The sequence below is a fragment of the Arvicanthis niloticus genome, chromosome 23, assembly GCF_011762505.2.
Source record: "Arvicanthis niloticus isolate mArvNil1 chromosome 23, mArvNil1.pat.X, whole genome shotgun sequence".
Classification (NCBI taxonomy): Eukaryota; Metazoa; Chordata; class Mammalia; order Rodentia; family Muridae; genus Arvicanthis; species Arvicanthis niloticus.
Window position 1 is genome coordinate 40,180,964 of NC_133430.1, and position 15,086 is coordinate 40,196,049.

The 15,086-nt window shown below is 42.1% G+C and overlaps 1 protein-coding gene across 8 annotated transcripts in view; it reads right to left on the bottom strand.

Moving 5' to 3' along the window:
• Syne2 (spectrin repeat containing nuclear envelope protein 2) overlaps positions 1-15,086 on the bottom strand; it is a 309,215-nt gene that overhangs the window by 181,202 nt on the left and 112,927 nt on the right. For all 8 annotated transcript variants that reach the window (XM_076921989.1, XM_076921988.1, XM_076921985.1 and 5 more), the window contains exons 26-35: positions 14,904-15,022; positions 13,952-14,078; positions 11,794-11,951; positions 11,383-11,530; positions 9,956-10,557; positions 6,685-6,864; positions 5,512-5,662; positions 2,538-2,696; positions 1,283-1,444; positions 39-140 (exon numbers count right to left, since the gene is read on the bottom strand). In XM_076921989.1, coding sequence (XP_076778104.1) covers positions 39-140; positions 1,283-1,444; positions 2,538-2,696; positions 5,512-5,662; positions 6,685-6,864; positions 9,956-10,557; positions 11,383-11,530; positions 11,794-11,951; positions 13,952-14,078; positions 14,904-15,022 — 1,908 coding nt within the window. The remainder of the gene's footprint in view (positions 1-38; positions 141-1,282; positions 1,445-2,537; positions 2,697-5,511; positions 5,663-6,684; positions 6,865-9,955; positions 10,558-11,382; positions 11,531-11,793; positions 11,952-13,951; positions 14,079-14,903; positions 15,023-15,086) is intronic.

Sequence of the window (15,086 nt, forward strand, 5' to 3'; positions counted from 1 at the left end):
AGAATCTTTCACTGAGATCTGAATCAAAATTCCCATACCTGCAGTTCAAGTGGCTTCTCATTACTCTGAAGGAGCAACTGTATGTCAGCCACTCTTCTAGAAAATTCTGCAGTTTGCTCTTCGTGGACTTTTAACTCTTCCTAAAACAGAAGGTTTTAAAGAGAAATATCTTTATTTCATCTTTCTTTTGGGGGAACTATGATTATTATTGTTGATATGTAGAAACTTGAAGGTGCCCTTGAATTTATCCTAATACTTTGTTTTCCTAATGGTCTGAAGAATGACAAACCCACATGCCTTAGAGGTAAAGCAAATGACAGGTAAGGGAAGAATCTCCTCTCAAGAAAATAGGCTGGAGTAAGGCTGTGCCGAGAGGCTGCTTGCATGGCTGAAAAACATGGCCAACGTCTTGGCTATGCATATACAAATTCCAAACGAGCTGTGCACTCTTGGAATCGGGCCTACAGGCTGGCTGTTTATAGTTCTTGACTTCATATTTTCAAATAACCTATAACTTAACTTGCATCTAAAAGACCCTTAGAGATGACCGATTTTATACCCAGCCTAATGGTCCAGGAAACTGGAAACAAACCTCACATTTTAAAAACTTTTCCCAACATGTAGAAAAATACAGCAATTAAAATTTGAATAAAATGCAAGAAGTTGAGAGGCAGTGAGATTGGAAGTTTTAGATAAATACATACCCATATTTTTAGATTATACTGAGTCACATTTAACCGCCAGTACTTAGATGTTTTCTCATCTATAAAGGCTTTGCACAAATTAATGGCATTAAACAAATAAGTGGCTAGAAAGAGTTCCCAATCCTGGTGTCGACACTGAACCCAGAGCCTCAGGCATGCTAGAGAGGCACTGTACCTCTGAACTACACCCAGCTACAACAGAAACAACTCTTTCTCCAACAAAAGAGAGAACTCAGACTCTTTCCAAATGCCAAATTGAGAGCATTGTTTAAAACAAACAAACAAACAAACAAACAAACAAAAATCAGCTTTCTTCGTGTTGGAAGCCTTCTTCACCCAAGGTCACTGCGTGCACAAAGCCCTTGGTTGTCTGAATCCCAAACAGTACATGAAAATATTTCCTAGATTTTACAGAGCAATCAATGGAGTTGAGAGCCCTCTCAGGGGAAAGCGAAAGAAATACATTGTTTCATAGCAATTATTCTACCCTGATGCAAAAAGGCAAAGGCAACATTAAGGTTGTTAACACTTTGGCTAAGCCCGTAGCCAAGGCACCTTTCTTCTCAGGGTTGAGTTACCTTCACCCTTTCTCTGTCCTCCTCAGTCAGCTCATGGGATTCTCCTTTCCCAAGGATCTTTTCAGTCCACTCGTCAATGTTGTTTTTTATGTTTAAAAGTTTGTCCCACAAGGCCAGTGCTCGCCCAAGATTTTCACCGTATTCTTCTGACTTCTCATTTACCTATAGCCAATTGTAAATAGAAAATAATGGACACGGGTCTGGAGAACATTGTTTCCTTCAGTTGTTTTGAAATATTTTAATAGAAGCTAATTGATTAATCAACAAAAAAATTACTTTTGTATATCATGTTACCCTATCTCTTAAAAAATAAATCTCAGCAGACTTGCTATAGCACGTACATATTACAAAGCAACTCTGGAAGATCACTGGGAGATCGAGGCCAGGCTCTACTACATAAGGCCTTGTCTCAAGAAGAGCATGGCGGCGCATGCTCTAATCCAGGCACTGAGGAGAATGAGGCAGAAGTCTCAATGCAAGTCTGGGGCCATCCTGGGCTTCGTAGTAAGTTAAAACCAGCCTGTGCTACATAGCAAGACCCTGTCTCAATAAATGAATATACAAATGAATCAAATAAATAAATAAATAAATAAATAAATAAATAAATAAAATTATCTGATTAAAGAAAAAATTCAGATAACTTAGTTTGTAACTCATATCAAATTAAACTACAAATGCATCAAATGTACTGTTAATATTAAGATCCTGCACAAAAGGTCATGTTGACTAATTTATTTTCAATATATTGAATACAATTTTTAAAGTTTTGCTTTTTTTTTTTTTTTTGAGACAAAGACTCACTATGAAGCCTTGGCTGATCTTGAACTCACAGAGATCAATACACGCTTTGACAAGCCAAGTGCTTGTATTAACAGCATACACCCTTGCCTGGCTATTTTTATTTTTTTGAGACAGCTCTCGTGAAGCTCAGACTGGCCTTCAATTCATTATCTTTTTATTACTACTTCCCAACTGCTGAGATTACAGGTGTACACTACCATGCCTGGCCCATATATTCACACTCAAACACACACACACACACAATTTGGAAGACTAAGGTCCCATTTGTTAGTAATGTCTAACTCTAAGATGGAATTAATTCCTAAATTATTATGTAACATTTTTTACAAAAAAAAGAAAAAAAAGATTACTTTTCTTATAAAGGATAACAGTATCATAAGAATACTAAAGACATTTTTGCTAAATATCAATTTCTTATGAAACATAATTTTTAGTTAATTAACTGGTCACATACATCAAGCCATCTATCCACAATGGCATTAGCCTCTTTTTCAAAAGGGGGGTCTTCAAAGGTTTTCATTTTATTTAGATGATATTGTAGGTTTTTACAAATTTGATTTATCTTGTCTACAACTTCTAAATGGTTGCTGAATTCTTCTTTGACAGTTTCAATCTGTAAAAAAAAAAAGCAAAAGATATAGATAGATATATAGATAGAGAGGCAACTGAGAGAACGATTCTATTTTTTTTAATTATTCAAACCCCCCCCCAATGGTCACAAGGGCCAGCAGAATGGATTAGTGGAGTAAAGACCCTTGCTGCCAAGCCTCACAGCCTGGGGCTTAATCCCCAGGACCCTCATAATGAAAGGACAAGTGACGGCCCTTCCACAAGTCATCCTACACGCATGCTCTGTGGCATCTGTGTGTTCTCACTCTCTCTAACTAAACAAATGTAAAACAAACAAGATCATAATGTGACTGTAATTGTTCTGCTTTCCCAATGAACGATTGTTAGAATTCTATTATTTTAATGATGATCTTTGCTCAATTCCCCTTCTACTCTGCATTATGAAACATGTATCTATTTTTAAATTCTTGTCTCAGGGGTTTGGTACTGGAGTCAAACCCAAAGTTTCATGCATACCAGGCAAGTGTTCTACCTTCATGCCGCACTGGGTTACTTTTGGACAGTCTCGTTATATACTTCAGGTTGGGCTTGAACTCATGATTGTCCTGGCGATTTTATCACTGGAGAAACTGAGTACAGGGTGTGAAGGGGCACTTCTTTAGGACATACAGTTATATGTTAATGAAGAATTATCTCAATACAAGAAGCTTAAATCGTGAAATTAAAACCAGGCATAGTAATACATGTTTAAATCCCAGCATTCGGGAGCCTGAGGTAAGAGGATTGCCAAGTTCAAATCTGAGCCTTACCCAGGAGGAAGTGACCATCCTTGTGAGACTCTGCTGAGTGACAAAGGGAGATCTTATCTCTAAAACCCCAAAGCAAGGTGCTTGAAAAGATAGCTCAGTCAGTAGAAGTGCTCATCCCATAGCCAGGAGGACCTGGGTTTGAATCCCCAGCTCCCATGATCTCAACACTGCGGAGGAGGCAGAGACAGATCCCTTGCTGGCCAGCTACCTCCAAGAACAAATGGATCTATGGCTTCTTAAGTGCATTGGAAATCAGGACAGACTCCTTCTAGGTCTCAAGACCAGTGAACCTCAGAGCTGCCTCTACTAAATGGAACTAAAAAAACTGACGGACTGTAACGGCAGCTAATGGCCAACTTCATGATCGTGATAGCCTCCTTGAATTAAGTTTGATACGAAATCAGCCACACAGTCACCATCATACAACTAATGTCACTCAGTGAGGTTGCTTTAGTATAGTCAGCTCTGTGAAACAGTCTGAGAAAATGGGTCTCAGACAACAGCTATGACTGACAGTCTTGGTGTCACTGAAGCACAGGGGCTGATAGCTCTAAGACTAAGTTGCTTATAAGAATCTGGTCAATTGGAGATAGAGAAATGGCTCAGTGGATAAGAGCACTGGCTCCTCCTGCAGAGGACCGGGGTTCAGCTCCCAGCATCCACATGATGGCGCACAAACATCCAGTTCTAGGGGATCCGACGCCTTCTGACCTTCTGACCTTCTGACCTCCGTGGGCACCAGACATGCATGTGGTATACACATATTCATGAGACAAAACACCCATACACATGAAATAAAAACATCTTTAAATTTTTAAAATAAACAAAAATTTTAAAAGCTAATCTGGTTGATAGATACTTCCACTGAGTTAATCTCAAGAAATCGGAAGTTTAGGGTGTTGGAGAGATGTCAGGACCTTGGTTCAAGTCTCAGCACCCACATGGGGATTCAGGACTGCTTGTAACTCTAGATCCAAGGGATCTAATGGCCTCTTCCAGCCTCTACAGCAGTGGTTCTCAAGCTCCTTAATGCTGTAAGCCTTTAGTACAATTCCTCGCGCTGCGGTGATCCACAACTCTAATTATTTTCGTTGCTACTTCATAACTGTAATTTTGCTACTGCTATAAATCATAATGTGAATATCTGTGCTTTCTGATGGTCTTAGGTGAGCCCTGATAAAGGGTTGTTCAGTCTGCCCCCAGCCCCACCCCCACAGGGGGTTGCAACTCTCAGGTTGAGACCCACTGTTTTAGAGGCACCAGGTATACAAGTAGTACACAGACATACATGCAGGCAAAGCACCCATGCACACAAAATGAACAATTAATTAAAAATCTATATAAAAGTAATAGGAAGTTTAATAAAACTACTTACTAATAATCAAATGCATCAAGAGGGCTACATGTCACCCATGGTTGTGACAGTTTGACAGCCCTGTAGCTTAAAGCCAGTAGGAAAGGCATCATTCTGATGTACAGTCGTAAATAGTACAGTGTGTTCCTGTCTAACCATGTAAATTCATAGAAAATAATGACATCTAGTGTCCAAATGATGTTGTTCTCCTTAGCATACAGAGCTGGGAGTAGTGAAGCCATCAACACAGTTCGCCAACTGGGGGCTCTGTCTGGTGCATCATTACAGGAAATAAATACTGGAACTGTAATGTCCTCCTTGTCTGTAAGCAGCAGAGAGAGACTCCTACCATGTCATCTCTCAGGCCTGCATGGAGGCTCATATTCCCTTTCAGTTAAAGCCCTGGGGAAAGTGGGCTTTATGGTCCTATAGATGGACAGTGGCTGACCCCAGGGCTGCAACACACAGTCCCAGTGCTAAAGCCCAAACCAAGGTAACCCAGTACCAACTTGGAAACTGATCTCTTTCTGACTCTGGTGATAGAGCTGATACATTCCCAAATATCTAGTAAAACAGTCACTACTGAATACTTTTAAACCAAATTCCAAGATGATTTCTTTCCTAGCATCGCTTTACTGTTGGGCTCGTCAGGCACGCACGTCACTACGCAGGATAGCTCTTCTAGGAGGGCTCACCTCGGCTATCTTCTTCTTCAGGTTGTCCTTTCCCATGTAGGAAGCTTGCTGAGAGATGATGCCCTCTTCCTTCTGAATCAAAGCTGTCAAGTTGTTTTTAATATTCTGATATTGTCTTAACAGCTCCAGAACACTTCCACACTGTTCAAGGCTATGTAGGAAGACAGGAGGGGAACAGCCTGAAATAACACTGTGCATGTTGTAGCATCTACTCACACAGCACAAAGGGACTTTCCCTCTCCACATGGCTTGATCACATTACCAATAATGATGAGGTAGCAAACAGACCGTATAAATAAATAACCACCAGATTTATACCTTTATTAATTGTGTTAACATGTTAACACATGTAAGCTCTGGAGAGATATACCAGATTATATGCTAACATGTGTAAGCTCTGGAGAGGCATAGGATTATATGTTAACATATGTAAGCTCTACAGGATTACATGTTAACATGTGTAAGCTCTGGAGAGACATATAGGATTACATGTTGTCAAGAACAACACAAGGGTGACTCTGTGACTGGAACTCAAGTCTAAGAAGTCCTTGAGAGGCTACGTGTGCTGTCTTCTCTCAAACACATGTAAGCTCTGGAGAGAGATACGGGATTTACAACTCAACAGAAAAGCATTTTCATTCATCAACTATAAGACCTGTTGAAAGACAGCCCCTCACTAGCATGATCAGAGATTGTTTTCGATTCCACTCCTTGTCAGCTCAGCCCTTTACAGATAGTAAAATAATTCATTGAATGTGGCAGTGAACTTGGTTTCCAGTATAACCAGGGACTAATTAGTCCTTGGACTTAGAGAAGGCTTTATGGCCTATGAAGTTTGACTAGATCATGTGCCATAGACTGGCTTCATGGTGGCTTCTGTATATGCAGGTTCCATTCGCACACAGGACATGTTGAAGAGGGGGTGGAGAAAAGACCATCAGAGTCCAAAGACTTAAGGGAAGGCACATGGTGGCTCAGGGCTTCCCACAAGGACCCAGCCACAGAGGTAGGCAACGTGAGGAGGTGACATAACTGTGTGTGACAGCCGTTGGCCTGTGAGCACCAGTGTGAAGCCCTGTGTTTGCACCTGAGTGCAGGGGACTGGTTTCCGGTACAAACACTTCAGAATGTTAGCCACACAGACACATTCTCAGACTGAGAGTTTTCTCTTACCTCTCTGTGACAGAGGCTTTCGTATTCTCCCACAAGGCTGCTGTATCTTCACACTGTTGAATCACGATTTTCTCACTGCCCTCCTTGGATTGTGGGAGAGAACTAGCCATGTTTTGTATGAGCACTTTTTCTTCTTCAAGTCCATCTAGGTCCTTATCCAGCCTGAGTAATGACTTTTGCCTAGAGTGTGGAATTATAAAAAGGTGTATTAGCCAATTGTTAACACAGTTAATTCAACAGAACATGGGGAATGTCGAGAGAGTGCTTTCATGTGTCCTCATGAGATTAATGGCAAAATTAAACACTCCTACTAAAAAGGAATTCCTGGGCAATAAGCACAGGAATGCATTCCTGCATCACTGAGACCACAGGGCTCCTTGTATTACCATAATACTATTTGGCATTTTAATTAAGCATAATAAATATACAAAACCATAAGCGATAACACATTACACTTCCCCCCTTGGTGAACATACGAGTGAATATGTATTTGAGAGAATACACACACACACACACACACACACACACACAGAGAGAGAGAGAGAGAGAGAGCGAGCGAGCGAGAGAGAGAGAGAGAGAGAGAGAGAGAGAGCATGATATGAATAAATAGGTGGTTAAACAAAGCAAGGACTCCAAGCAAGGATGAGAGGCCACAGAGGAAGGACACCGTGGGACATCATATACAAAAAGCTCTCCTGATTCAAAAAGGAGTCATTTAACTAAGGGTTTATCCTGCAAACCAAACTTGGAGAAAGAATCCCATCACCTGAAGATAAGCTCAGGCCCTTGCATCCAATTCACCCTGGAACCCACCCTGATGGCCTTCCCTCTGCTACTCCTTCACCTAGACTGCAATTGAGACCCCCATACCCTCACACTGTCTAGGTCTTCATCATGTGAATATTTGCCAGTGTATAGCACCTTAATTCTTTTCCTTTCCTTCCTCTCGGGTTCACAAAGAGTGAACCAGTTTATCCAGAGAGGTTTCTGGCTGATTCACCAGAGAAATAAATCTTTTCACTTATCCCTTACCACTTATGATGAGGTGCTAAATAGTTTCTGGCCTCAGAGGAACTCAGACAGACAGGTCAGCTACCACAGCAAGTGACTTAAACTTAGATAGGAAAAGGTTTTATTATACAGCAACCCGAAATATCCCATAAGACCAAGTCTTAACCCTACCAATGCTCCCCCTCCGCTGCCTCAAGGAGAACCAAGAACAGGAAAGAATAACAGCCGGGGCTGGCCCCCAGCAGAGAACCAGTTATGGTTTAAACCACATCACCTTCTGCTACTTAGAACCCACAAATAACAGCAGGTCACTCAGAGAAAGCCAATATGACTTAAGCCCCATCCCGGCTGTGACACCTCACCCCTCAGTGTTGTCCTTTCTCACCTCCTTTGCAATTGGATTTGTAACTGCTGATCCCTCAGCCCAGAAGGCTCTTCCTCACAGTGATCCCGAGGCTTGCTCTTGTACCTTATCTGATGCACTGAGCATGTCCTCAGTCCATCACTCACCTGGCCACCGCAACCTCTTCCTCTTTGCCCTCTCAGGATTCTCACCACCAGTCATTCCACATACCTTAGCCCTCCCAGGATCAGCTAAGCTCTAGAAAAGCCAAGAACTTTCTATTTTGTTAGCTGCTGTAACCCCAATACCCTAAACTGTGTCTAGCACAGAATACATATTTGTCCTATTTGTAGCTACATAAATACACAATTTTCATTTATAAACAATTAATTCATACATTAATAACCACTAATTTTTGGTGAACATATAATTAAAATTTATTGAAGTATAACTACACAGGTGATTAGTTCCATACCTCTTAGGCAAACTCTCAGGCACTCTCAGGATGAAAGTCTCATTGGGCCTGAGCTGAAATTTTGGAGGGAAGGGCATATTTAAATTTACTAAGGGACTTGGGTCAGGTAAATCTCTAAAGAAACCACCAAGCCAGAGAAGTTACAGCAAGGGAGAATGGGAAAGATCTGGAAAGAAGAGGAAGACTCTACACCAGCACACCCTGCTAATACCTCAGCGTTCACGAGCTGGTGTCCATATTCAGAATCCTGACTACTGCCAACCTCATTCAGTTTCCACAATGCCTCTTTTTATTTATTTTTTTTTTAAAGATTTATTTATTTATTTTATATATGTGAGTACATCATAGCTGTCTTCAGACACACCAGATCCCATTACAGATGGTTGTGAGCCACCATGTGGATGCTGGGAATTGAACTCAGGACCTCTGGAAGAGCAGTCAGTGCTCTCAACCACTAAGCCGTCTCTCCAGCCCTCCACAATGCCTCTTTAAACTCAACAGTGCTCTAGCCCTGCTGGGAGGGCCAAAGAACAAAGGAGGCACAGGGACATGGGATGGCATATGGCCTTCTAAGTACTGTTCTTTTTATTTATTTTTTTTTCTTCTTTTTGAGACAGGGTTTCTCTGTGTAGCCCTGGCTGTCCTGGAACTCACTTTGTAGACCAGGCTGGCCTCGAACTCAGAAATCCACCTGCCTCTGCCTCCCAAGCGCTGGGATTAAAGGCGTGCGCCGCCACCGCCCGGCTGTTCTTTTTATTTAGCAGTGGCTGATATTGTCAACTTGACAGGATCAAGAATTGCCTCACACCTGTGCTGGTGACCTAGACTAGAATAAATGAGACATGAGGACCCATACCAATTGTGGGGACCATCATTCTGAGGGCTGGGGTTCCCATACTGGATCAAAAGGAGACACTGAGCTGAACACTAAGATCCATGGCTCTCAGCTTCCTGACTGTGGTTGGCAGCTGCCTTGAGCAGCCAAGATCAGGATTTCTCCCCATGACCTACTTAACTCCCGAAAGGCAAGCCAATAATGGTTTCTCTGTGGAGCCCCTTCTGTCCATGTTTTATCACAAGGATGGGAAGATGTAGCTGAGATGAGCAAGTGAGGTAAATATGAACTCTGCAAGAGCAGCTAGGCTTTCACCCTTAAGGGAACGCCGCAGTGCACGCAAAGAACGCAGGACCTTGAAAATAACTTTTGACCTTTACCCATGTCTCACTCCACTGTCCCGTGTCCATGACACATGGCAGAGGACAATATGAACATTTGTAGAGGAACCTTATCAATAAAAAGTAAATTTGTGTGAAAGTCTATTAGAAGGCATGCTGCACACTGAATAGTTAGAAGGATGAGACAGAAACAGAAGATCCTGAAGTGTTGTTGAAAATACAGCCAGCGAGTGTCACTCTGGGTGACAGAGACCGACCCTTCTTACCGATGTTTCACAGCTGGAGCAGTGGGATCCTTAAGGCCAATTTTACTGATCTGATTCTGGATGTCTTGAATGTTTTGAAAGAGCTCATGATTTTTGGAACTACAAGCTTCCAGTAACTTCTTGTCCTCAGTAGGTTCTTCCTCTTTACTCTGGCCATGCATGGCTGACAACGCTCCAACAAGTCTCTCACAGGTGGTATTCTCCCCTCCCTCAGCATCCTTAATGTTTATGCCAAGTGTCCTCAAGCGTTCATCCAAAGACCTGGCCTTCTCTTTCATCAGGAGAATGTCTTCTCCAGCACTTTTCACTGTCAGGGTATCTTCTGGTGCTTTCGAGGCAGGAGGGTTGGCAGAGAGCTCAGCAGAGAGCTCAGCAGAGAGCTTAGCTGCTCTCAGAGATGCCAGCAACCCTTCCAGAGCATCCAGGGCATCTTCCCTCATCTCTACCTTCTGGTTCATGGTCTCCAGCTGGAGTCTGCACTTCAGCACAATGTCCTGGATTGCACACTGATCTAGTGTGTATAACTCCCTTGGTACAGAGTTACTAGGCTCTTCCAAACTGGTACAGATTCTGATCTGCTTTGTGATGGAATCTCGGATATCCTAAAACAAAATAAAACAAAACAAAACCAAAAAAACAGTGAGAAGGAGAAACCCTGGGGTGAATCTCGTGCACCACTCACACACATGAGCACCTGTGTACATGCGTGCATGCTCAATGTGCTCTCCCTCACTCTCTCTCTCTCCCTCTCTCTCTCTCTCTCTCTCTCTCTCTCTCTCTCTCTGTCTCTCTCTCTCTCACACACACACACACATACACACCTGCGTGCAAGCACGCACACACGCACGCACGTGCAGGAAAAACTAATAGTGCTGACCATAAGCTACAAAAATCTTTCTAAGTTTAACCAAAGCTGAATGTTTCAGAATCGGGAAGTATTTTAATGACATACGAGCTGGTGCCGACTATTTCTTTACCTGATGCCTTCCACATGCTTGAATTTCCCCAAGGAAAACAAGTATGTGGATCTCCTACTTCAAAGAAAACAATTACAGAACAAAACAATTACCCTGTCGGACAGCCATGGGAGGGGTGTTTAAATGGGATCCAGGATGAAGAATAAACTGAAGAATATGCCAGCCTCAGCCTGAGTCAACTACAATGTTTAGAAGTTGTCACTAAAGACATTTGTAAAAAAGGCTTTATTCTGAATTGAAATAAAATATCCCTCTACTTACTCTCTGATACCTACCTCTAAATTTCAAGGGATAGAAGAAAGGATACATGAGTAACAAGTCTAAATCATTAAGGTATTTATATCACGATTTATAATCTAAATCTACACTATGATTTAAAAATGTTTAAAAATCTTTGAACATCTCTGAAGAATTGAAGGTCTTGTAAATACGGTATGAGAATTTATTCACCCGCAGGTTCTGATAGACATCATCAATCTCAATGGGATGCAGGTCCTGGACAGCCACTGTGCAGAGGGGCAGGTCAGAGGCACACAGGAGAGAACACTCCTTCTCCAGAGGTAGCACTATCTGTAGCGCCATCTCCAGTGACTCCATTCTGGGGTAAAAACAAACCAGAGGTGATAGAAAAATGATAAAAGCTATACTATAAAACCATGCTAACCTCGCCATTAGCCAAGGAAATGGCTACCCAGCAAAATATATATAATGACACGTACAAACCATCACATTAAAACCCAAACCCACAGATCTAAAGTGGGCTAACTACCTAAGATATTACAGTGTAGTGACAGTCTTGCTTAAGATAACTTACACACTGAGCCACGCACAAAGTTCTGGGTTAGAAAACCTGAGGTGTACCTGGTGTTAAGAAGCACATGAAGAACTTGTTCGTTCCCCTTTAATAAGTCTCTCTCCTGGTCTAGCATGGGCTTCTCCGTGTCGCTCACCAGACTTTTTAAATTCAGTGAAGTGATTTCAAACTCATCCCAGTAAGCACCAGTGTCAGCCTGTAAAACCTAAGTGAAATAAATGGGTCACTGTCACAAGTCATGGGTCAAGGGCTCAGTTACCCTTCTTTCATAAAATGAGACACTTGCCAGCCTATCCGAGCCTATAGGGATAGGACTTATCCTATAGGGAACCATGGTAAATAACTCTAACTCAGGGACCAGCAAGAAAGAGATAGGGTACCTATTACCAAGTCTATTCCTCCAGTACTCACTGGAGGAAGGAGAGAACCAGCTCAGGCAAATTGTCCTCTGACCACCACATAAATGCTGTGACATGCACAACCTAAACACACACACACACACACACACACACACACACACACACACACACTATTAAGTAAAATGTAATTTAAAGGAGGGAGGAGGAGGAAGAAGAAAAGGAAGAGGAAGAAGAAGAGGAGAAAGAAGAGGAGAGGAACAAGCAGCAGCAAAATAAGCAGCCTCATTCAATGAAGTTAAGTGAGAAGTCAATATGGCTTTAAAAGGTTTCTAAAATCACTTCCCCTATCTGACACACACACACACACACACACCTCACACACACACACACACACACACAAATACAGGAGCTGAGAAGATGCCTCAGTTGGTGAAGTGCCTGCCATAAAAGCATGAGGAGCTGTGTTTGATCGCCATCACACAGGTCAAAAGCTAAGCATGGGGTGCGTGCCCACTCTCTCAGCACTGGTGGGCAGAGACAGGAGGATTTTCAGGAGGAGTTTCTAGGAGCTCCAGAGAGCAGCCTGTCTCAAAATATAGTTAGAGAAGACTCCCAATGCTGGCCTCTGGCCTCCTTATGCATGGGCAAGCACATGTACATACATGAACACACACACACACACAAACACACACACACAAATGAAGTAACAACTACCCTGCTTTGAGTACTAAACTGTTACATTCTAAACGCAAAGAAAACCTGAAATAAAGCAAATGTTTCTATATGTTTGGTTTCTTTTTTCTTTTAAATTGTGTATGTACGTATGTATGTATGTATGTATGTATGTATGTATGTATGTATGTGTGGGTGTGAAGGGGAGAGAGAGACAGAGAGAGAGAGAGGCAGAGAGAGAGAGACAGAGAGAGAGAGAAGCAGACAGAGAGAGACAGAGAGAGACAGACAGAGACAGAGACAGAGACAGAGACAGAGACAGAGACAGAGAGGAGTACGATGTCAGATCACTTGGAGCGGGAATTACACAAGGTAATGAGTCCCCTGACCTGGATGCTGAAAATGAAACTTGCATCCTCTATAAGAGCAGTGTGTGTTCGTGACCCCTGAGCTCTCCCTCCAGCCCTCTTTTTAAGGTTCCTTTGAGAATCCTGCTGAAGGATCAACAGGCTCACTTGTTCACTTTTCTGAAGACAGATGTACATTCAATCACTGGGAAGTCTCAAGACAATGTCTTAACCATGCTAAAAACATGCTTATCCATCAAAGATCTCATGGGTTTGGCCCACTCCATGAAAAAGAAAGGAGCCAGATGGCAGGTGTGGCTGGGAGCTGCTTACTAAATAGAAGGAAACCAGGAACCAGGAGAAGGCGGTAGGAAGTAGGTGGGGACACTGAATTGAGTGGGAAGATAATACAGGAAGTAGGGGAACACTGTAGGAAGCGGGAGGAGCCTGGAGGAAGTGGGAGGACTCTAGAGAAAGTGGGAAGACACTACAGAAAATGGGAGAGGGCACTGAAGAAAGTGGGAGGACCTTGAAAGAAGTGGGAGGACCCTGCAGGAAGTGGGAGGACACTGCAGAAAGTGGGAGGACACTACAGGAAGTGGGAGGATCCTACAGGAAGTGGGAGGACACTGAAAATTACACCACAAGGCAATAAATGAAGACCCTGAAAGTCTGTCCTGGCTTTTGTACTTGAAAGCAAACCCAGGCAAGAGGAACATGAGAAATGCCGTCTAACAAAGAGCCATCTTACACACGTGACCTCCACAAACGGCTGCAGCTATATTTCTGGAGTGTAATCTGCTCAGTGAGGAATGATGCTCAGTTACCTGCAGATCTGCCAGTTTAGCCTGCAGGCAGGCACTGCTCCTCTCACTCTCACCAGGAAAGTCGGATTCGACACTGGACTTGCTGTCTTGCAGGTGTTGCTCAAGAATCTCCCTTTGTGTGTCATACCTGGGAGAAAATTAAGTGTAACATGACTTCATATAGGGAAGGGGTAGTGAGGGCAGAGCAAAGAATCATGGGAGATGCCTGTATGCATCTGTATGGAATGTTGCAGTAAAGCCCATTTCTTGTTTGTTAAACAACAACAACAACAAAAAATGAATTCAAAACACGAAAATTTTAAAAATGTAAAACTTAATTTTGAAATAAGATAGAAATATTTTTTAAATTACTATCAATTGTGCACGCAGAAATGCCCAAGGAATTTCTGCTTAAATTAGAGCCACATGCCAAAATTACAACTAAAGAATAATAAAAGACTTAAAAATACATAATGTGGACAGGTAAGATGGCTCAGTGGGTAAAGGCGCCTGCTGCCAAGCCTGATGACTTGACTCCGATTCCTGGGACCCATATAGTGGAAGAACCCCTACCAGGTGTCCTCTGTTTCCACACACCTGCACCCACCAATGCACCCACATCACAAATGAATAAATAACCTTTTGTAAAAGGCAGGGATATCAAGATGGTTTAGTAGTTAAAGAGACCTGCCACCAAGCACACATGCATCTACAAATAAGTATGCATGTATGTATAAATACATGCATATTATGTGTGTGTGTATATATATATAATATATAGAAATGTACATATGTATCATATTATGTGTATATATCACATATATAAATGTATATGTCACATACATGATATGTATGTCACATGTATATGCTAATCACATATGATATATATATATATACACACACATGTTCATATATCACATGCTGTCATTGACGAAGAATTTTTAGTGGTCCTCACTGTTTAAAAGGAAGTTACCTGTCCTGTAAGTCATTTAGGGAGGCACTGCAATCCTTTCCTTCCTTCTCCATAACGCTTTCTTCTTGCTGAGGCTTTAATTCTGATGTCTGACGAAAATTCTTAATGGGTTCCATTACCTAAGCAAATACACAAAATAGTAAAGACAATTACTTAAACATATTTACATATCTGTAAAACTTA